The 21,018-nt window shown below is 53.1% G+C and overlaps 5 protein-coding genes across 5 annotated transcripts; 2 read left to right on the top strand and 3 right to left on the bottom strand.

Annotated features, from left to right (window-relative positions):
- Window positions 1-340: 340 nt before the first annotated feature.
- EV422DRAFT_498367 (amino acid permease/ SLC12A domain-containing protein) lies at window positions 341-2,118 on the top strand (the record flags this gene model as incomplete). Its single annotated transcript, XM_053068015.1, has 3 exons — window positions 341-716; window positions 788-1,277; window positions 1,344-2,118. 3 exons carry the CDS (start codon window positions 341-343, stop codon window positions 2,116-2,118), a joined length of 1,641 nt encoding a protein of 546 aa, XP_052923867.1.
- Window positions 2,119-3,177: 1,059 nt separating this feature from the next.
- On the top strand, window positions 3,178-4,045 carry EV422DRAFT_125856 (uncharacterized protein). The gene has a single exon (XM_053064711.1). It carries the CDS (start codon window positions 3,271-3,273, stop codon window positions 3,937-3,939), a length of 669 nt encoding a protein of 222 aa, XP_052923866.1. The 5' UTR covers window positions 3,178-3,270; the 3' UTR covers window positions 3,940-4,045.
- Window positions 4,046-8,373: 4,328 nt separating this feature from the next.
- EV422DRAFT_125889 (uncharacterized protein) lies at window positions 8,374-15,747 on the bottom strand. Its single transcript, XM_053064712.1, has 5 exons — window positions 15,530-15,747; window positions 14,081-15,436; window positions 11,150-14,016; window positions 9,617-11,071; window positions 8,374-9,536 (listed from the first exon to the last, which is right to left on the bottom strand). The coding sequence occupies exons 1-5, from the start codon at window positions 15,653-15,655 to the stop codon at window positions 8,579-8,581; spliced, it is 6,762 nt and encodes a 2,253-aa protein (XP_052923865.1). The 5' UTR covers window positions 15,656-15,747; the 3' UTR covers window positions 8,374-8,578.
- Window positions 15,748-16,495: 748 nt separating this feature from the next.
- Window positions 16,496-18,749, bottom strand: EV422DRAFT_535957 (asparagine-linked glycosylation 3). The gene is made up of 8 exons (XM_053070796.1): window positions 18,325-18,749; window positions 18,137-18,236; window positions 17,914-18,061; window positions 17,684-17,844; window positions 17,498-17,618; window positions 17,147-17,432; window positions 16,920-17,085; window positions 16,496-16,834 (listed from the first exon to the last, which is right to left on the bottom strand). Exons 1-8 carry the CDS (start codon window positions 18,560-18,562, stop codon window positions 16,660-16,662), a joined length of 1,395 nt encoding a protein of 464 aa, XP_052923864.1. The 5' UTR covers window positions 18,563-18,749; the 3' UTR covers window positions 16,496-16,659.
- Window positions 18,750-18,765: 16 nt separating this feature from the next.
- On the bottom strand, window positions 18,766-20,847 carry EV422DRAFT_559109 (uncharacterized protein). Its single transcript, XM_053071932.1, has 2 exons — window positions 20,185-20,847; window positions 18,766-20,110 (listed from the first exon to the last, which is right to left on the bottom strand). The coding sequence occupies exons 1-2, from the start codon at window positions 20,658-20,660 to the stop codon at window positions 18,952-18,954; spliced, it is 1,635 nt and encodes a 544-aa protein (XP_052923863.1). The 5' UTR covers window positions 20,661-20,847; the 3' UTR covers window positions 18,766-18,951.
- Window positions 20,848-21,018: the final 171 nt, after the last annotated feature.

Below are 21,018 nucleotides of genomic sequence, written 5' to 3'. Positions count from 1 at the left end.
ACTCGCAATCATATCATCCTCCATTCAAGTCAATCAAGCCATCGGCCGCCAACCTGTATCACACCAAGGCAACGGAAGGAAAGGACCGCATTTACCACAACACATTTACACAAAAGGGCAACCCTCATCCGCTCGGCCTCTTCCATTCTCATTCTTACCTGCCTATCCTCCGCTATATATATCCTCCTGAGCTGGTCTCTTCCCTTCCCGTCTGTACACATCGTTAATCCTACGCGTTATCCAAGTTCTCGCACGCTGGTCGTCGCACTTGGTTGTACAGTATCTGGAGATCATTTTCACCACGCCTACTATCGACCCTCATATCACCTAGTCTACCAACATGTCTGAAAAGGCAACGTATCAGGAGGACCATGCGATCCACAAAGGCGTATCCGAATCGACGGTTTACCATGAGACTCCCCTTTCCAACGGGACACTAGAAGACGGTGTGAAGCGAGACTTGAAGACTCGCCATATCTCCATGATTTCCATCGGTGGTACCATTGGGACCGGTCTGTTCGTCGCTTCCGCAGGGAATATCGCAAATGCTGGCCCACTAGGAGCACTGCTTGCGTACCTCTTCATGGGATTTACCGTATACTGCATCATGACCTGCCTCGGTGAAATGGCCACTCTGATCCCCGTATCTGGATCCTTCAACCATTACGGTGGAAGGTTTATCGACCCGGCTCTTGGATTTGCTCTTGGCTGGAATTGTGAGTATAGATAGGCTTTCCCGGGTTATGTTTCATCTGGATCTTAACCCACACCGTCTGCCTTCCTTCAGACTGGATTAGTTGGGGAACCGCACTCGCCACCGAGTTGGTTGCCTTTGCTGTGGTCATCGACTACTGGGGTGACACAATTCCCCATTGGGCATGGGCTCTCATTGTCCTGGGCGCTATCATCGCCTTGAACCTGGTTGGCGGGAAGGGATACGGTGAAAGCGAATACTGGTTGTCGATCATCAAGATTATTGTCGTCATCATCTTCATCATCGTCGGCATCTTGGTCGCGTCAGGCGCCGTTGGAGGCCACACCTACGGTTTCGAGAATTGGGGAGAAGATAGGGCCATCAACGTCGCTGGCGCTTACAATAACGGTTTCGTCAACTGGTTCGCCACCCTCATTACCGTTGGCTTCGCTTATATGGGCACAGAGCTGGTTGGTATCGCCGCCGGTGAAAGTCGCAACCCCCGCAAGGCCGTTCCCAAAGCCATTCGCAATGTCTTCTGGCGTATTCTCGTCTTCTTCCTCGGATCCGTCTTCTTCATGGGGTAAGTACTTGTCATTTCGGAGTTTAGATCACATAGCTTATGCTAACGCTTTTGATCATCATCCAGGCTTATCATTCGTTCTGACGACCCGAGCCTCGTGGAGTCCGAATCCGGTGCAAGGGCTGTGGTCACTGCCCCATTCACCACCGTGTTTCAGAAGGCGAACATCGGGCCAGCAGCCGATATCATCAACGCCGTTCTGTTGACCGTCCTGTTTTCCGCTGCCAATTCAGCTCTTTACTCCGGATCTCGTATCCTCATGGCCTTGGCTCGCGAAGGCAAAGCTCCCGCCTTCGTTGGCCGCACCAACGGTCGTGGTGTCCCAATTTACGCGCTTGCCGCCACCTCCTTGTTCGGATTCGCCATCGCCTTGGTGCAAGTCTTCTCCCCAGACGGCGTTTTCCCATGGATTCTGGGCGTTTCTTCCATTTCCGGTTTCATTTCCTGGGCCGCCATCGGTTTCACCCACATTCGTTTCCGCCAGGCTTACATTGCGCAAGGTCGCGACATCAAGGCGCTTCCTTACAAGGCCATCGCTTACCCTTTCACGGCATGGTGGGGTGGTATCATGTGTACCATCATTATCATCTTCTCCGGATTCTCATCCTTCACTCCTGAGTGGAACGTGTCGATGTTCCTCCAGACGTACATTTGCGTCTTCATCTTCATCCTGACCTTCGTTGGATACAAGATCGTCAAGCGCACGAGGATCATTCCCTTGATGGAAGTTGACCTTGACACCGGTGTCAGGTGGGCCGACATCAAGGAAGAGCAGGACGAGGCGGCCCGCACACGGTCGACAAATATTTTTGTCCGCGCTATTCAGTGCATCTGCGGATAAGCGCGCCTCTTGATAGGATTCTGATCCTGTCACGTATTCCCCCCCCAACACCCGATGTAACTGGGTTATGACCGGGTTCTCCAAGGCTGCTTCTTCCGCACAGTAGCGGAAAGCCTCTGAAATTCTGTACAGACTTTCCCCTCCGATGTAGTTGGACATGCACACTATCATATAGTTATAGGACCCCAAATCTTACAATCACATTGGTTGCTAAACTCAAAACTTCTCATTCGTCTTGCAAGTGGTCTCTGGGCTTTCTGGGTGTTCTCTCCGGTCTCTGTGCCTACCCTGCCGGGTTCCGTCCTGTCGGCTGTTCGTCCTGTACGATATGACGGGAACCTTGTAACGACGACTCACAACAGTGACTGCCAAAACGCCCTGGATTAGATTAGAACCCCGCTCTCGTCACTGTCTTTTTCTCCCGCTTATGCGCCTGCCAGTGCAGGATGTGCCGCTGCAGAGTTGGTACACATTTCGTTAAGTAATAACCGCTAGCTCATATCAGGAAAGGTTTAAGAAGCATCGCACTTCAAGCTTCATGAGGACGCTACAGATGAGAAGAGGAACTCCATACATAAATAATTTCCACGTATAGTGGGCTGCCAGATATCTGGTTAAGATGTCCCAAGGTTATCGACCCCCATGCAAACGTAACAAGGGGGACGAGTTACATTCTATATTTTGCGTCCAAAACGAAGCTCCCTTGGTACTTCGGATATGGGGAAGCCGGCCTCGCCGTGGGTTGTTGACGGCTCCGCCTCTGACTCCGATCCCCATTCGCACTATTCGCATCTTCCATACACTTCTGAGCCTTCGCGCACCTTTCGCGCGTAGTGACGCTCGTCCTTCGTCAGTAGGCGGAAGTCGCGGATGCGTAAGTCCAGCATGCGAAGCAAGAGGGCCAGGAGGTCATCGAAGGAGAAGCAGAGCGGGACATCATCTTCACCGTGTCTATCGTAGAAGATGACTTGGACAGGAATCTGTCCGGAAGCCATGTTGACCGCTGTCAGGCATTCCCATGCCTTTGCTGGCGACGCTGGTAGGCTGTCGGCCTTTGCGCAGACAAGGGCAACGATTTGAGGACGCTGAGACCAGGCCGCTGCTATCTGCATATGGTGGAGCATTGCATGAAAGGTTGGGCCTTTGTCCTGAATGTATGCCGCATCCAAAAGGTTGGCGTGTCCCTGCCCCAATCCATTTCGATTAAGGATAAGAGAGCGAAGACCTCGTGGGCAACGACGTAATGGGCGGTCGGCAGGTCGGAAAGGAGCACCTTCACCTTGGATAGCTTCGTGCCGTGGTCGGGACAGTCAGTGGCGAACAGAGTGGCGAAGGGATAATGAAGGAAGGGGAGCTGAGAGGAGCCATCGCTTGCCTTGCTCCAGGTACGATACCGGGTCGGAGGGCGAAGATCGCCCCCCAAGAACAAAGAACAGGACTTTGGCCTCGAGGAACAAGGAAAGTTCCACTTTCGAGAGCGCTTTCCGGATTCTCCGATGCTTTTTTCCATTTCCCTTAGATGCGGCCTGTAAGCAGATTTATGTGACGTCGGAGATTGCTTGCTGGTGGAAGAGTTTTCGATCTGTTACAGTGTTGACGATTGTAACCTTCTTGTCCCCATTTGGCCTTCTCGTAGAGATGTTCACTGATCATCAATCCGTAGTTGGCACACCACTTCCTGTGCGGAAACAGGTAAAACAGATTTGGGTCTGTTGTCGTTGTGAGGAGATGTTTGACAATCGGGATTTGGTGGAGGGGTTTCGTGTAAGGTTCCACCAGAGGTCTACCGTAGATCCCCGGTGCGATTTTTGGCTCAGGTAGAGCGGTGCTTCCTCAGCGCTCATCCCAGTTTGCACATCAATGGCGATTGGGTACCCGTTTCATCGTCAAGAGCCCCATCCCCTGCGTCCTCATGCTCTACATCCTTCCGTCCGTCCCCATCCTACTGTGGATGTATGTACTGTAATAATAGCATATTCACGTCAAAAGATAATTACAAGAAACGAATCATACGAGGAAAATTGGGCGAAATGTAGATACAGGGAATAAGCAATCGATGTTACTCATTGCTCCTCATGTTGCGCCGTCAACGTCGACGACGATCTCGAATGTGAGAACGGATTCGGGAAAAACGACGCCACCCCACTCGAAGCCCCCCGCCCTGATGACGACGGGCCCCGTTGATTATGTAGTCGTTGCCTGACGGCGCCCGTCTCCCTGTTACCCGCCACCGGTCCCCGATGCGGTCGATTGAACGCCACCTGCATCCAAAACCACGACGAAATAGTGGAAACCACGTCACTTATGTGGGCATGCTCGACTTGGTCTGCTACGCCTTCGCGGGAAACAGCGTACGCCTCGATCTCGAACCAGTAGGGTGTGACGTCGTTGATGTCCTCTCGGTAGCAACAGGCTGCTGTTACTGGGAGGGGGTTGCTGTTCCGCGCGATCGGTGATATGTTTGTGTTCTGCCCGGTACTTGTTGCCGAAGATGGCTGTTGCTCGATGTGGATGGCAGGCGCTGTTTCAGATTCTCCATGCTGGGAACTATGATCATCCGTTCTCTCGGGTAGGCGGGCTGGCTCGCTGAATGGCCGCCGAGCTGCGTGATCAGTCTCCATTGCACCATCAGTGGAGTGTCGTTTCCTGGACACGACTGATCCTCGACGGCGAAGGACTGGAAGCTCGAGTTGCCCTGGTGGTAAGCTGATGACGCTCGGCATTCGTCTGTGTGCGCTGCCACCGGCGCCGCTAGATAGGCTGCCGAAGAGCGGGGAATGCTGATAGCTCTGCGACGACAAATATTGGCTATTCCTGTTGTCGTGTTGCATTGGCGGCTCTTGTGTCGTAGGCTGCTGGGCGAATGGCGTCCTATGAGCAGTCAGAATGAAGTGCAGGCAGTAATCTTCGTTTTGGCGATTGAAGAGGATCAGGTGCCGTCTGAGACCGTCTGGACTCTCGTAAAGGTCCCGGGCAAATGGCTCGTAGAATGACTTCAGATGATTCAACAGCGATACCCAGTGTATGCACGGGACAGTAAACATCTCCGTCAGACTTGGATCGATGGTGCAAAGAGGCCGCGAGTTGGGCTCAATCTTTTCCAGGAAGAGCCTTGTCCATTCGTAGATCCCGTCATCGGTCAGCTGAGTGATCTCTTGATATTCGCCTCTCATGCCCACAAGCGTAGATGGATCTTGGCCTCTCAGGAGCTGACGCCACAGATTATCGCGTCCATAATATCGCATTGCCTAGATGTTCGTATAAGTCCCGTGACAGATCAAACTCTGCGATGCTAGTAAACGCCTCATACCTGCTCAATCAAACGATCAACCTTCCGTTCCGCGTTGCGCACAATATCCTTCAAGTAGTAGCCTCCAGCAAGATATTCATGCAACGGGTCATACAATATAGCACTGCCCATGCTCGACATCCTAGGTTGATCCACCGAAGAGTGGGGATATGGGGTCTTGACGTTCACAACTAAAAGGAAATACCGAAGATCGAGTTTCGTAGCGCTGGATGACTCCGCACTCGCTTTCCTCTGGTGTGCTGGCGGCTGGTCCAATCGCGTCCCTGTCGAATCACTTGCAGGGCCATCGCATGTCGAGTAGACGATGATGGTGTACACATGCTCTGGCTGCTCGCGCTTGTCGTCCATGTGTCCGCTTCCTGTGCGGCTGAAGTCTGGTGTGACCGAAGAGACGCAGCAAGCGATAGACTGCCCTTGAAAAGTGATCGGGGCAAACCCATATCGCAGAGGGTTCTTCAGGATGTACTGGAATAGCGAGCTAGACACCTGCCCGTTGTCAATGGAGTACGAACCGCGGTAAATGCGCGACCGTGCGAAATTGGCTTTCCGAGGGTTGAACAGACAGAAAGCCTTCATAACTAGCAGCATGTCGACCGGACAGGGCATTCGGTTGCGACGCTCCAAAATTGTTTGGAAGTATCGGATATGGAAGTCATAGGCGTCTGTTAGGGTATCAGGTTAGCGACAATACCTCTCCGAGATGGCCGTCATCGACCACAAGACACATACATGAATTTAAATGCACAAGGCCTTTGAGCTTATTGCATGCATCCGTGAACTCCTGTATTGCGCCTTCTGTCCCGCTCGGCGAGACGTGGGGCCCCCTGGGGTCCGGAAAAGACAATGTGTACAGGTTGAGGCAGCCAAAAATGCCATCCACACCAACTTGCGCAATTATGACGCCCGATGAGAACCAACGAACCAGGTAGGTGACGTCTGTCCTCAGGCTCAGACGGCTCGAGATCCAGTACTGCGGTGAGGCAGAGGCGGGGAGGGAAAAGCCTGAAGTCCTCTCTCCGGTGGCAGGAACTTCTTCCAACCCAAGGCTTTTCATGTACGCGACGTAGCCGTGGAAGTAAGCTTCCAACATCCCGTTGTACCAGGCGAGTATGGCTTCATCATCCATGGACGCAATTCCGGCCGAGGAGGGAGCAACGAAGTTCACCCCTTGGGCACTCAAAGGCGAGAGGAAGTCCCTTTCGTAATTATCAGATTCGGTGCTGCTGGGTGGGCGCGAGGACTCATGATGCGAACGCATAAGCTGATTGCGAAGGTCCGAGAAAATCAGGGGATACTTGACGAAGTGCAGCAACTTCACTGATCTCAGGATGTTCCCCATATCTGACGCCCCAATAGGTTCGGCTTTCCCTGTCCCAAACCATCCATTCCCTCCGACCGCTTCATTCCCGGATGATCCGCGTTTGGGCACTGTGATTCCAATCGGTGCATTCGGTGCTCTTTTTTTGGAACCATTTCCATACTCCATATGCCGCACAAGCCAATCAAAGAACTCCACGGCGTGCCGTTGAAGCGTGTCAACGTCCGTTGCAGCGCTGGCTTCCAAAGCGGATGCATCGTAATCTTCACTTTTGGCGACCATGCGCTGCTGTAAGCGCGAAGCGAGTGCCATGACCTTGTTATCGCCCCCGTAGCTGGCGGGTATGGTCTCCGGTGCCTCCTCTTCTCGCTGCGACTTGAAGGGAAGACGCCCTGCAGGATTCGTATGTTGAAGATGATTGAACTCTTTCTCCAGAAACTGGATTCTCAAGTGATTCCAGCTCAGAATTCTTAAGACTTGGCGAAAGAGCATTTCACTCTTGCTCTGCTTCCAGTTGTATGTCCATATCGCAACACGATTATGCTCAATGACGGTGAACACAAAACTGCTGCGAGAACCTAGTTCCAAGGAGGCTGAATGCAGCTGAGCGGAGTACATGACCGCATCGTCACCGGTGGCCTTCCCGGCAACAGAAATCTGCGCTTGTCCAGTACGCGAGCGTCTATGCCGCGGAGGTGCCGCCAAGATGCCCGTACTCGAATCCGAGCCAGCATCATCGTAAGTTAGACCGCGTGTACTCTGCTGAACTCCAGGGGCCGCTACCGTTGGCAGTGAATTTGTTGACATAATGTCAGATTCGAAGGAACTTGTCCGGTGTTCGAACGCACGCAAAAGGGAGCGTTTTGCGCTGAGCGTAGTCTCAAACCCCTTCAATCCCGCCACTACGACGAACAACGGCTGATCCGCCGATGTGCTTTCTTCAGTGCCTGAAGACCGCTTTCGATCCTGCCACTCCCCAGCGATTCCTTTCGTAGGCTTGAATGGCATAAAGTCCATTATGTCCATACTGTCGCGGCACCTTGATCCTTTCATAAGCAGTGGAGCGGCCATCACAGCCGTACCTGCAAAGGCGTTGATCATTTCTTCCAAAAAGCCTTCGATCATCCACGCCGGGAGAGTAGCTAATGAAATCATATGCTTGACAGTCGGAGAATGGCATTCCGCAGCCTTTAGGAGGATTTGGGACATGTCTGCAAAGAACCGCGAAAATCCCGGACCGGCAAGACTATCCTTTTCGGTCCCCAAGAAGCCTTGGTCGTCAAGCGTGGAGACGGATGTTGGAGATTCGCATACAATGGAGTTTTGTTGCACTCGTGTAACGCTCGGATCCGGGATTGAAGTGCTCATCTTCCCCTCCGTTAGTGTTTTTCGGAAACTTTCGACGGTCGATTCGATGGCGTAGTCCAACAGGGAATCCTTGAAAGCACTTTCAAGACTGGCAAAGAGGCCTTCGACGTTGATGCCGCCATGATGCCAAACTTCTATGACCACTTTGAATCCAGGCGACACCTCAGGATCGTCGATCCCCAAATTTGATTCTTTGAAGAGGTCCAGAGGTTGAAGAAGGTCTGCGTCGGTTCCTACCCGGGATTCATCGGAGTTGACCTCCGGAACCTCAATCATAACTTTCCCTGTGTCCCCAAGTAAGGCCATGGATACGCAGGCGATCCCCTGTCCGACGACCGTTTCCATCTGCGTCAGGTTCTTGGCAGGAACGGAGTTGTAGAGGAATGCGAAGTCTGAGAACTGAATCTCGTATGTTGTGGTTTTCGGCCCAGTTCTGTTCGGCCGGGGTTCAGCAAGGTTCAAAGTCAAGCGTAGATTATGCAGGGATGACTTTGTGCGTACCTCAGCTCGCTTTCGCTCTGGCGATCAGCCCATCCGTAGGCCTCTTCATATCGCGCTTTCAAACTTTCCACGACGCCGGCACCCCCGAGTAGATGCATCCACTGCATAAGTGGCTGCCTCCACAGCAACAGAAACATGTACGGATTGTGCACGAACGAAGGAAGGCGCAAGAATCGAGTCCGATTGGGTGGAACTCCTCGGCCAGTTGGCAGAATGAAATCCAGATCCGCCGGTGTGAGTTTGGTAGCCACGTTGCGAGCCAAGAATGAGCCCAACACCAGCTGCGTAAGAGAGTTGATCTTCAGCTGAACCATGGAAACAAACTCTCTGGTTATCTCAGGTCCCGGAGAATCGATCCCAAAGACATCAAGAGCAAGGAAGTGCTCGGCATTGCGCAGATTGCTCGTTGACCCGCCAGCAGACGAGACTGATTGTGCTGCCAAACTAGAGACCGTCGATCTCCTCATCAATGGTGAGGCAGCACCTTTCGGTGATTCAACTCCGGTGCGGGCTGCTCGAGGTAGTATGTCCGTATCATGCAGGAGCATATACGCTGGTTCAGAGCCTCCGTCATTCCCATCCTTTGTTTTGTCGACTTCGCCCCCTTCGATTGAGATCTTCATGTAGAAGGTAAAATCTTGGCTAGCAAAGACAAACATTCCTCTCCGATTCCCGATCGCAAATGCTTGCAAAGCCATGAGAATGGTGTTCAGGGCCTGTTGTGGTTTTAGTCTCCAATGCAACGGGAATAGATGGCGGAAGACCAGGGAACAAGCAAATCGCCCAGGAGGAAACCGATCTTCGACTCCGTAGTGCGGAGGTGACGGACTGGCATCCATTCTTTCGCGATAGATGTCGCGTTCATCAGATGACATTCGGGGGTTTCCCCTTTCTTCGAGAGTCCCCGGTATAAGATACTCACTGAATGAAGTCCCAAATACCACGGTCAGCTTTACAGGCGAATCTGAATCTCCAGAGAGACTCGTGCACATCTCACATACCTGGCCAAATGCGATTGACTCAATTGATCGAGAAGGTATTTTCGGTTGATGCGTTCACAGCAGTTTGTGATGCCCTCCCGAAACTTGCTCGTTATGGAGAGACGCATGTACCGATCAACATTCTTAGAAAAGAAATACATCTGCACTGAATGGTCCACGATGGTTGCAATGAGCCAGTATTGCGGTTCGTGTTGCTCCTCATGCTCTTCGAAGTCTGACCCAGACGGTTTGTCTCCTTCTTCACACATGTTCTGGGGTGCGTCCGGTGGGTGACCCTCGGTATGATGGGCAGGACCATCGCAGTTGATCTTGTGTTCGTTTTCTTCGAAGCTGAGATCCCCAGGTATAAAGGATGTCTCGCTATGCAAGCTTCTCAGACCCTCATCTGGGACATAGAAGACACCACTCAAAACGTGGACAGTCCCGATACCGATATCCAGACCGTTCAATTCAGCCTCAAACATTTCCATGCCGACTGACCCCGTGACGAGGCACAGCGGCACACTGAACGACATGCTCGGTTCAAGCTCAAGCGACGGCGGTATCGAACTTGGCTTATCCGCTTGCAAAATCGGTTGCGTGTCAACCCCATGCCGCTTCCTCAAAATGCCTTCGACGAGTTGCAAGATAGATGGCTTGACTGGTCGTATACCGAGCAAGGAGTGCATGATTTCATCCTCTAGCAAGCATTCGATGCCACGCGTCACTTTCTCGATAGCCTGGCGCTTCTCCGAATCTACATGAGAAACACCAAAATGATTGACATCGGGCGACTCCGTATCGCCGCCATTCTTGCGACCCGGAGAGCCCTCCATTTCGAATGGCCGAGTGGGCAACGCCGTCAGACATATGAGTCGCAAGAAAGCGGAGATCCCGTCCGAGCTTGCACCAGGGCTCACATCTTCCCCGTGCGCAATGGGCGGGAAGTCACGATCCGCGATTGTAGACTGGTCTGCTTCCCTAGCGGTCGATGTAAAAGGAACATGTTCCATTTTGGACATTACCGATGCTGGGTAAGAGGTAGGCAGGTCCGTGACGGGAACATTAAGATGCTCTGCTTCGTTTGAACCCCCTTCCTTCGCAAACGTGCATTCGACCCTCACGAATAGGGGCGTCTCAGCACACTCTAACAATCTCGACAAGGCCAGCGGATAATCTCTTTGAGATGCCCCCGACTCCAAAGCGCTGTTCGCATAGTCAAAGTGTAGTGGAAGATGACTGGCCTTCCCAGTAGCCGGGTTTGGTACCGCAGACATCGGCCGAGTTTTCGCGAGGAGCCGATTTGGGACTATCGGTGCGGTCTGCGGTGCAGAATGGATTCGGGAAGAACCAACGTTGGCCAACTTCGGGCGGAAGTAATAGACATTGCCACAATCACGCTCGTCGGCTTTCGGAATCGGCATCAGGCACTCAGAGAGTAGCAATCGGAATCGCCGTTGAATATCCGTCTCCTCACTGCCACAATCAAAGTTTCAGTGCATGAAAATGTAGTAGATGATGTAAGAATGATGCTATATTCCTGCAGGTACTTACGACTTGTTATCAACATGCTTCCGAGACTGTTGGCTTTTGTGCATACGCACGTTCAGGAACCGTGTAAGATCGATACTGATATTAGTTTGAACACATGGTGCGATTGCCTGAATTACATCCATCGCGTCGACGTGATAGCCCTCAAGCAGAGCAGCATACACGCTCTTCGTGAATGCGGTGTAGTATCCATCCTTGATGTGTTTGACGAACGCCGTTCCTAGGTCCGATATACGTGCTTCCAAATTTCCTTCGCTTCCAAAGTTACTTATGCTGGAGGTTGCAAGAGCACAAGTGGGACCCGTGGCTATCAACTGAATGGCTTGAGGCGATATGCCCCCTGCCTGGACTACCACGTGCTCCCCTGAAGTCTTTACAATCGGCAGCGGTTCAAATGGTGCAGTGCTTGTGATAGGGACGCCACCATGTGGCGGAGCTGTCCTGAAGCATTCGATGACCGTCAGTGCCAAGTGGGTGCATTCCTCCTCCTGCGCGTCTCCCGCCTCTAAACGAGAATGGTTTTGATCCTGTTCAAGAGCCGGTACAGTGGTGACACTGCTCCGGTGGGAGGGGAAGGTAAGCTGTGTTGACAACATGGGCATGAAGACTACGAGGAAAGACTTCTCGTCTCGTATTTTCACATAACATCTGCTGTCAGAAATCGCCGTCAGCAGCAATCCTCCGATTCCTGAAGTTGCCTCAGAGGATGCACTATGGGCCACGGCCGCCTTGATGCAAAGTAGGAGATCGTCATGCGCTTTGTCCTTTCCAAAGTTGCCCTTCGTCCCGACAAGACCTCCCAGACTTGTAGAGCTCCCAGCAGGTGCGTGATGGTCACAGGAAGAAGTGATCTCACCGTCCGTGATCCTAGCCAGAATTCGTTCCATGTAGCTGCATAAAGTCAGCCGCACCCACTCCCTAGCGTTTCTGGCGCGGTAGACAGCCTCCAATGTCGACCACGAACCGGGACTCTCCTTCGTTAGTGTGACCGGGAAGTTCAATCGTTCAGACGGTATGGACAAGTGTAGAGCCCCGTCGGGTGGGTGACGTCGCGGGGTTGCACCAGCGCTGGGGTTGCCGTCCTGAGTGGGTTGGATTTGAGCGGTATCATCTGAGTGCCTTTTAGGCCGGACTGTGAGGCGTGCTGACTCCGCGGCACCTTGAGCAGTAGGCATGGACTGCGGACGGCCCGTCGATGACGAAACCGTGACTGCTTCCATTGTGCGAGAAGGGAAGAACGGATCTTCGACTTGAATCGCGTTTTGATCTTCGGTAAGATCTTCCATCTCCTCGTCGACTCTCGGAAAGCAATACGCAAAAGTCGCGAAAGAGCCATCTTTGAGCACGTTGCAGAGGTTGAACTGCGTGCTGACGATTGTCGAAGACCGCTGTAATCCAAAACTTTTCGGATGCGGATTCCGACTTCTCAGTATTGCATCCCCTCCACCGGCCGTACCGATGGCATGGACACGATCGAAACCGTAGAGCTTCCCGATTACCTTCTTGTCCTCCACGAATATCCGTTCCTTCAGGTGATCGAAATGTTCTCGGAAAAGGGTCGAGACCGGCACGTCTTCCAAGCTTTCCTTGCTGACTGCGCCCGAGCCCGCAGGCCCATCCACAATGGGCTCCACGAATAGCTCCGTTGTCACTACATTACAGGTGGGATCACGAAGAAGTACGAACTGCACAGCGCACTTTGTACAATCTGAGATATTGTTCCGAGCGCTACCCTCTGAGGAACGGCCGGACGTGAGTTGGGCTCGCGCCCGTCTCTTTGGAAGTCTTGCTTCCCGATAAAGCGTGATAGAGTTTACCGACTCGCTAACGGGCACGAAACCTTCTTGTAGTCGCTTGTAGTAGAGAATCGTGAAGACCAGCTCATCGAGACGCATTTTTCCTCCGCGCTGCGACAGGTCGATCGCGTCAGACGGGATATCCGCCAGCCAGACAAAGCGGAAGTGGCGGAGGTACGATTTCAGCACCGCCTGAGGAACAAGAATGTCCCGAATCGTACTGAAAATGTGTCGCATTTTGCTGTCAGGCGACATAGATTGAGGAGGCGTTTTGACACCCTTTTTGACATTGACAAACAATGGCGAGTCGGCAGCATCGTCATTGGAATCACCCCCACTGTCATTAGAATCCGGCACTTGAGGAGATCGCCCACGATGAGGACTCTGACCGCCGCCGGGGTCAAACTCGCCAGCATAGCTCACGAGAAGCCTGCCTACGGGCTTGTCGCACACAATGAGTGGTTTGAATGCAACACCTGACAACCGGACCGAATGGTCGATACTGCCGATTGCTGTGACAAGGCCGTCCATCATAGATTGTCGTTGGTCGACTTCGACGTTGAAGAACAAGCCTTGAAGTTGAACGAGGCATTCGTTCTCCCAGAGAAGTTTCAGCAAGCAGAAGCCTGTAGGTCTCGTTGCGTGTGCCTCCTGGAAATCGTCAAAGTGTGACCCTTCCTCATCCACCACGTCCTGCCGTGGTTCCTTTTCGTCATACACGAATTTGACATGAATCCCACTCTCAATCGAGAACGTTCGCCATTCAGAGGCGATGTGATCCGTAAGATACATGGCCGCCACTTGTCGCCGTGCCGATAGGATATTGTCCCCTCCTCCTGACGTCGAGCGCAGTACAACGTAGCGCGATAGCTCAAGGAAAGCATCGGAGTACTGGTCCACGATCTGTGCAAGGACATGCCAGAAGTTGTTTTGCGCACCTGGACTTTCATTCGCAGCGGCGGTGTCCCTAGCGTGGATAAGGTCGAGGGGAAGCTCCGCAGTCTCATTGAGCCTTTGCTGATCATGGGCAGGAACCGCAGAGAGCGCGTAATGGGAGTTGAATGATGCTACGACCTATGGAACAAACCTATGAGTTATGCGTGGTAAAGTCGAGCGCCAAAGGGGCAAATATCCGTACCTTCAGAGCGTCATCACTTTCGCACAGCCGCCTCAAATGCTGATGCAACACCACTAGCTTAGCCTCCATAGAATGGGGAACGCTGATCCTCGCTTCTAGATCCTGAACATTGATAAACAGCACCGCAAATGCATGAGGAGCCAAGATATTCAACTCAATGCGGGCCGTTTTGCTCCGAGCGCGATTGGTAAGCACAGAGGTATGCGGACCAGGCCAGATGGTTTTGATGGTGTATACGACGGTAACGTTAGGAAACCACGGCAGAGTGAGCGTGATCTCAACCTTCGCAGGTCGGTTAGGCCTTTGATGCACCGAAACACATCTCAAGACAAAGCCGTCCCGGAGCCGGGCTTCTACGATGTGTTGCAAGGGGACGTTGACGGTATAGTCTCGATATGCACAGAGGATCTCAGAAACGACCGGGGGTTTGCTGTTAGGTTTCCACGGATAGAAGGCCTCTTCGCGTGTGATGATCTGGTTGACATCGACGTTGGTATGCAGGAGGCGATTGCGGGGGCAGTCAACTGGCCGGTCCCGAGTGCCTCTGCTTACAACGCGAGATGGATTCTCTGAGGACAACTTTGACAACAATCGACGATGCATCAGCAGATGCCGATGGTAGAAGTTTGGGCGAGGAGGAAACGCATATGCTGAAAGTTCTTCACCGGTGGCGGGATCCATGTAGTTGCAATCTGCGCCATACAGGAATGTTCCAGCGGCACACACGGCAAGAAACCGCAGGAACTCGTTGTCGGGAACGTGGCCAAAGTTGATGGCTGGGTTGTACCCGTCCTCCGAACCGATCTGAATTACTGTGCATACGGCGTTGTGGTATGACAACGCTCGACGTATCTTCTGCGCTACACTTTCCCCGGCGCCTTGCCCACCAGCGACGCCGTCCGTCAAGAGTACCACGGCTGCCAAACAATCGTCCGGCATGAGCTCGACAGCCGATAACGCGGTGTTGAGAGCTTTGTAAGTCGATTGCCGCGCAGAACGGATATTCGGGGAGCCCGCTTCGGTTTTCAAAACAGAATCCCTGATATCCGGTATTACTTCCGCATCCGTTCCATCGTCCTCATCTGCCTCCTTGATCACGTCCGATCGCAAAGCAGTGGCTTCGGCGGCCTGTGTGTCTCGCTGACGTTGTTGTACAAAGTCGTTTTCGTAGGCGCTCAGGGCGTCATATAGCCTTTCTGCGACCAGGGCCAGGTTGGACTGCGTGACGACTACTTGATGCAGCAGGACACGACTCGGAAATGTTTCCGCAAACGTGGCTGCTAACGGATGCTGCGATCCACGAATGAATGCACTTCCACATTCTGCGCTGACTGTTACATACAGAAGCGGTCTAATCTAGCGGGCGGATACCATATGAGTTCTGATATGTCTTCATTGAAGGGAGAGTCTGTCCCGCCGCCACAACACCCATTCTAAAGGCCTACCTACTTGATAAGCGCCGTGCCTAATAGTGCTATCAACGGAAAAAGCTCTCGAGAGCCCGTCCAAACATTTGCACAAGCTAGTTTCACATCCGATCGTCAAAGCCGGAACTCCTGTTCGTGAGCTCATCATACAATACGCAACCGAGCATCAAATGTTCCCCGCATCCCCATACTTACGTTTCAAACGCAACAGAAACCGAAACCTTCGCCTTCCCACTACTATCATCCACAATCGCCATCGACGGCGAGACATCGACTACAAAAGCGATACGATACCGGGCCGCAAAAGTATAAATCTTCGTATCCGGCAACAGCCTATACTTCCGTCCATCCTTTGGAAGCTGTCCAGCAGGGCGGCGGACTAGCCGTTCCGTCTCCGCGTCTGGAGCATCCCCTGTCTCCCCGCCGCTGACAACACTGTCGGGCTGCAATCGATCCTGGAAGGTGTCGGGAGATATTGGGCTGTCCACATCGGCGTCTTCGTGGCCTTTCGACCGGGCCCAGGGTACGTCGGCGTCTGTGGAGATATCTACCACTTCGATGATGTCGTCCTGTCAAGGTCAGGTTGGCGTTAAGATCATCGTCACACTCCATGCTCAAGACCCTGGCGACTCGGGCGGTGGCCCCAATTCAAGCAAGAGAAGTCCATTACCTCCAGCTCCGCCGGATTCCAGTCCCGCATGAGTTTGTTCAAAAGCCATGTTTCTTGGTCGCTCCGGGTGAAAAGCGCTGGGCGCTTCAAGTAAAGGACCAGGCTTTTGGCGTCCTGAACAGCCATCTTGAGCACGTTTCGGTGCTGCCTAACCGCACGCTGCTTTTGCGTCTCTGAAGCTTAGTACTTTGAAGCATGTCTCCGGCAGAAGGCCGAGGGATGCTTCATGGCCCAAGGTTTTCTGGGAATAGTTGTTGGGCTTTACTTTGTGTTGCCTTCGAAAACGAGCGGTGACATTATCACGCGTGCTTCTTCACAAGCTTCACATGTGTCCTTCGTTTTGCAGGCCGATATGCACACATGAACCCTCAACTTGCACAGTGTGATAAGGTCGATAAACGTCATTGTGATGGAGAGTTTCTATGTACAGTGCGCTAGCAGGCAGATGAAACGGTAGCCACATGGCCCGGTTGTCCCTCCCCTCACGACAACTTCGGCGCTTCGCTCTTACGCGAAGGCGTCGGCGCAACAACGACCGGCGGCGCCAGTAGGAGTTTCAGTAACATCCCTGCATGCACGGCCAGCATGATACCCGACGAAATGTTCGTCGAGGGATACACGTTCCACGCGTATTCAAGTGCTACGCAGGCGATGATTCTTAACATCGGGAGAGACATGAAGACAGGTGATTAGCAGATGGACCAGCGACGCAACCGTCTGTAACTTATGACAGACGTCTCACCTTACGATGACACCAACGCCGGCGCCGACGGGCGTGGTCGTTCTTCTTACAGGCAGCCAGACGAGGTACGGCACAGTATGCGCGTACCAGGACCAGAACTGGTAGTGAAGCGAGCGCGCGCATGTGATGCCGATAAGGTTGCAGATGAACATCACGAGGACGATATCTATGGAGTTTCTGGTTTAGCCCGGGAAGTTGTGGTAGTGAAGGGAAGACCATGAACTTACGTTCTGCGGGAAGCGGCTTCCTTCCTGTCTTTGATGTCCTCGCAAGCCCCTGCGCGACCACATTCCGAACGCCCCCAAACGGCGCACACCACTTAACAAGAAACACGAGCAAAAGGAACACGTGCGCAACCAACAACGTCCGTGAGAATCGCCGGCTCAGAAACGTGCCTTCGTCCACAAAGCGCCAGTTGACGGTCCACTTGTAGAAGAACGCGCGGCCAAAATCAAAGGCTCGACAGAGGTACGACGTCGCGTGGGTGGTGAGGAAGGGTAGGGCAAGGACGACCTGTAATGGTGGACGCTTGCAGTTAAGACGGACCCAGAGGAGAACAGGGTGACTCGCCAACGTACCTGGATTGCGATAACGATGCCAGCGTTCCGTATCGATTTCCGAAGCCCGAGAGCTTGATAGGTTAGGAGTGCCATTCCAGGTGCGAATAAGAGGATGTTCATTTTTATCGACAGAGCAAGACTGGGTACATGAGATGAACTTGCTTAGTGAATGCGACAGACAAAGGCTTCGGCGGGATCAAATACCTGTAGAACACAGTCGCAAGCGTCCACCTCCGTCGTGACATGGCCAAGATGCATATGTACAGAGGCAGCATGGCCACAGTGTCGTTGAATAACCGTAGAGTGTATATCGAGTGGAGCCTTTTCGAAAGGACGAGGGGGATGAGCGAATACGCCCCTTGGTTCTATTTCGCGAGGATCATCAGATCGAGGCCCCCTTAACATGCATCCACACCATCATCCAATGCACTCACCGGAAGTGCCCTACGATAAACGACCATAACAACCCCCATCGTCACCAAATACAGGCCCGCAAAGATATACTGCGCTAGCCGTACGTTCGTCCCCTGAGATGTGACATGCCATAATGCTGAATAGACATACACGAAGCCTGCTGGATATCTGCAATCATCGGACACCAGGTTCAGTACCTACGAACGGGCATATGCTCCGTCGCCTCCTTGCCCCGTTACTCACACCAACGGCCCCGTCTCGCCCTTCAAATTCACATAATCGCGCTCTCCAGCCAGGAACCCTTCCACCTCCTGCATATATGCGACCCAGTCGATATTCGTATCTACATGTGCGCAATAGGGGTCGTCAAGTCGTGTCCCACCGAAACGGCGTCGAGATCATATTGACCACCTACACTAATGGTCACGTACAGCTAACTTTATGGATTATGGCCACGTTCAATAGGCTTTCGAAGACCAGTAGGAGGCCGGCGAGGGCCCAGTAGTGGGTTGGGTTGAATAGGAGGTCATAGGGTAGCCCGGCAACGCGAGCCATCACCGACGGGCTCGACGGGAGTGATGTTGGCCGTGATGCCTGGCCATCGTGCCCTGCCGCAGAAGCCTGGGCTGCCTGAGCGCCGGTCTTGCGGTTGACGACAGGCATAGGCATGCGTGCTGCGTCTTCGAGTGGCGACCTCAGTGTCTTTTCGTCTGTTGAGTCGGTTGTTGTCGGCCCGTCGCGTCGTCACACATGTTTTCGAGTCTTTCGTCTCGTACTGTACATGTACGTATCCGGTTTCAACCCACATGTTTGCCGTTCCTTGCGCACCGTATGTGTCTCATGCCCACTCTTCCACACCTCATGGATTGCAACCACATTCATAAGTGCATCAGAGTTGTACTGTATATTACAAAAATCGCGTTACAGATATGGAATCTTCATCAAACGACAAACGATAGACCAAAAAGAAACAGCTGAAGAAGACCAACAGCTACTTAATCCTATGCCACCAGCCCGACATTACAACGCACTCGTGCCCTACCACCTCAACCCAAAAACTAAGATGAACAACTACACTTCAACATCTCCGCCCACCCCGGCACCTCCCCCGCCCACTTCTTTTCCTCCTCAGGCGTCCCATCCTCAAACGGGCGTTGCAAGACGCTCAACAGTTCATTCACCCCTTCAAACTTGCCCGCCTCGGCTTCTTCAATGACGCGTTGGGCGAGATGGTTGCGGAGGATGTACTTCGGGTTGGCTGCTTTCATGCGTGCGACGCGCTCTTTGTCGGCTTTTGCTAACGCGGCGTCGTCGGATGGGATGGGGAGTTCGGAGAGGAGACGGGCGCGGTAGAGGGCATACCACGACTCCAGTGGGGATGCCAGTGGGGGTTGTGTGGAGGAGGGCGCCAGTGCAAAGTCGGTGCTCAGTTGGCGGAAGAACTTTGTGTGGTCGGGGTTCTCTTTGCCGAGGACTTCCATCAGCGGGGTGACGATTTTCTCTAGATCGTCTTCTCGATTTTCAAGGAAGCCCAGCTTTTTGCCCATGAGCTCGCGGTACCGAGTGTGGAAATGCACCGAGTAGTCGGCCAGGATCTCTCGGAGCAGCTTTTCGGCGTCCTCTTTCCCTCCTCCGACTTCCTCGACGATGAGTGGACTAACGGAGGATGCTAGCCGTGTCAGGTTCCAGAGGCCGATGCCCGGTTGGTTGTCGAAGCTGTAGCGCCCGCCATTGTCGGAATGGTTGCAGATGTACTCAGCGTCGTACTTGTCCAGAAATTGGAACGGTCCGTAATCCAGCGTGAGACCGAGAATCGACATGTTGTCCGTGTTCATAACACCATGGCAGAATCCCACCGATTGCCAGCCCGCAATCATGATGGCCGTGCGGCGGACGACTTCCCGCAACCACTGCGAGTACTTGGTGTTTGTGAGGGCATCGCATTCAGGGTAGTGGTTCTTGATCACCCAGTCGGCTAGGCGCTTCATGTTCTCCACATCGCCGCGGGCAATGAAGATCTCGAAATTGCCGAAGCGCACCCAGGTGGGCGCAAGCCGAAGAACGACGGCACCTGTCTCCTCCTTTTCCCTCTGTACCAAGCGCGTTGACCCGACAAGCGAGAGCGCGCGTGTCGTTGGAACTCCGAGGTGATGCATTGCCTCCGAACACAGATACTCTCGGATTGAAGACCGTAAGACCGCGTAACCGTCGGCAAACCTGCAATGAATATATATAGAGAATGACTTAGCGCCCGAAGTAAAACTTCAGTCAGATCAAAGCATCATACATACCTTGAGTACGGGGTCATACCAGCCCCTTTGAGCTGTAACTCCCACTTTTCGTTTCGACTGTTCGCGATTTCGCCAAGCGTTATCGCTCGGCCGTCACCCAACTGACTGGCCCAAACTCCAAACTGGTGCCCTCCATAGCACATCGACCAAGAGTTGGTCGTCTTTGGAAGTTCGTTCCCACTAACAAACCCGAGAAACTCTTTTTTCGCTTCTGGGTCCTTCAATATCCCGGGCACGTCCAGGTCAAGCAGTTGAGCGCATGGTTCGCTGACAGAGAGCAGGACAGGGTCCGGAGTTGTTTCAGGCTGCACGTACGAGAAGTGCGCATTTGGCACCTGCCGTGGGGCACTGCTCAGTGGATTTCGGACGGTGGGGCGGACGAAGGGTTCCCCAGGGGTCCTGGCGTCTTTGACAAGATCTCTCGTGAAGGAGTTTGTGAATCGAAGGTCGGCAACGTGTCGTTTCAGCGAGTTCATATTGGCTAGATGACAAGGGTGATGTCGCAGCGAGCCCAAGTGTTTCCGCTACTATCGAAGCCGAAAGGGCTTCCAGTGAGGGGTGTACTGCCTTTGTATGCGCCTGCTTACTATGTACTGTACAGTAGGTCTATTTCTAAGAAAGTCCAAGGAGAATGGGCGGTGTTCTATTTGTAATGACGTTCCAAAACGTACAGTAGGTTCCGTGAAATTGACGGCACTTGGTTGTTATATAGGGGCCGGCCCCCGTCAGTCACCCCCAACGGCGATCTTCCCCCGTGTTGCCAACAACTGATGTATTCACAAATGTATACTGTACTTACAAGCATGAAAAAGGAAGCGCGTTAATTGCTAGCTA

The sequence above is a fragment of the Fimicolochytrium jonesii genome (genome assembly GCF_025526975.1).
Source record: "Fimicolochytrium jonesii strain JEL569 chromosome Unknown EV422scaffold_19, whole genome shotgun sequence".
NCBI classification, from domain to species: Eukaryota; Fungi; Chytridiomycota; class Chytridiomycetes; order Spizellomycetales; family Powellomycetaceae; genus Fimicolochytrium; species Fimicolochytrium jonesii.
Note: the sequence above shows the minus strand (reverse complement) of the source record. Positions and strands in the feature narration are given on the sequence as shown.

Coding starts and splice junctions, on each gene's coding strand:
- EV422DRAFT_125856 (XM_053064711.1), top strand. CDS start 3,271: ATGTATGCCGCATCCAAAAGGTTGGCGTGTCCCTGCCCCAATCCATTT.
- EV422DRAFT_125889 (XM_053064712.1), bottom strand. CDS start 15,655: ATGATGAGCTCACGAACAGGAGTTCCGGCTTTGACGATCGGATGTGAA. Junction 14,017..14,080: donor AAAGTGATGACGCTCTGAAG/GTACGGATATTT, acceptor TTTGTTCCATAG/GTCGTAGCATCATTCAACTC. Junction 9,537..9,616: donor AGTCAATCGCATTTGGCCAG/GTATGTGAGATG, acceptor GACTTCATTCAG/TGAGTATCTTATACCGGGGA.
- EV422DRAFT_535957 (XM_053070796.1), bottom strand. CDS start 18,562: ATGCCTATGCCTGTCGTCAACCGCAAGACCGGCGCTCAGGCAGCCCAG. Junction 17,845..17,913: donor TTTATCGTAGGGCACTTCCG/GTGAGTGCATTG, acceptor CTCGCGAAATAG/AACCAAGGGGCGTATTCGCT. Junction 16,835..16,919: donor GGCGTTGGTGTCATCGTAAG/GTGAGACGTCTG, acceptor CCCGATGTTAAG/AATCATCGCCTGCGTAGCAC.
- EV422DRAFT_559109 (XM_053071932.1), bottom strand. CDS start 20,660: ATGAACTCGCTGAAACGACACGTTGCCGACCTTCGATTCACAAACTCC. Junction 20,111..20,184: donor GGTATGACCCCGTACTCAAG/GTATGTATGATG, acceptor TATTCATTGCAG/GTTTGCCGACGGTTACGCGG.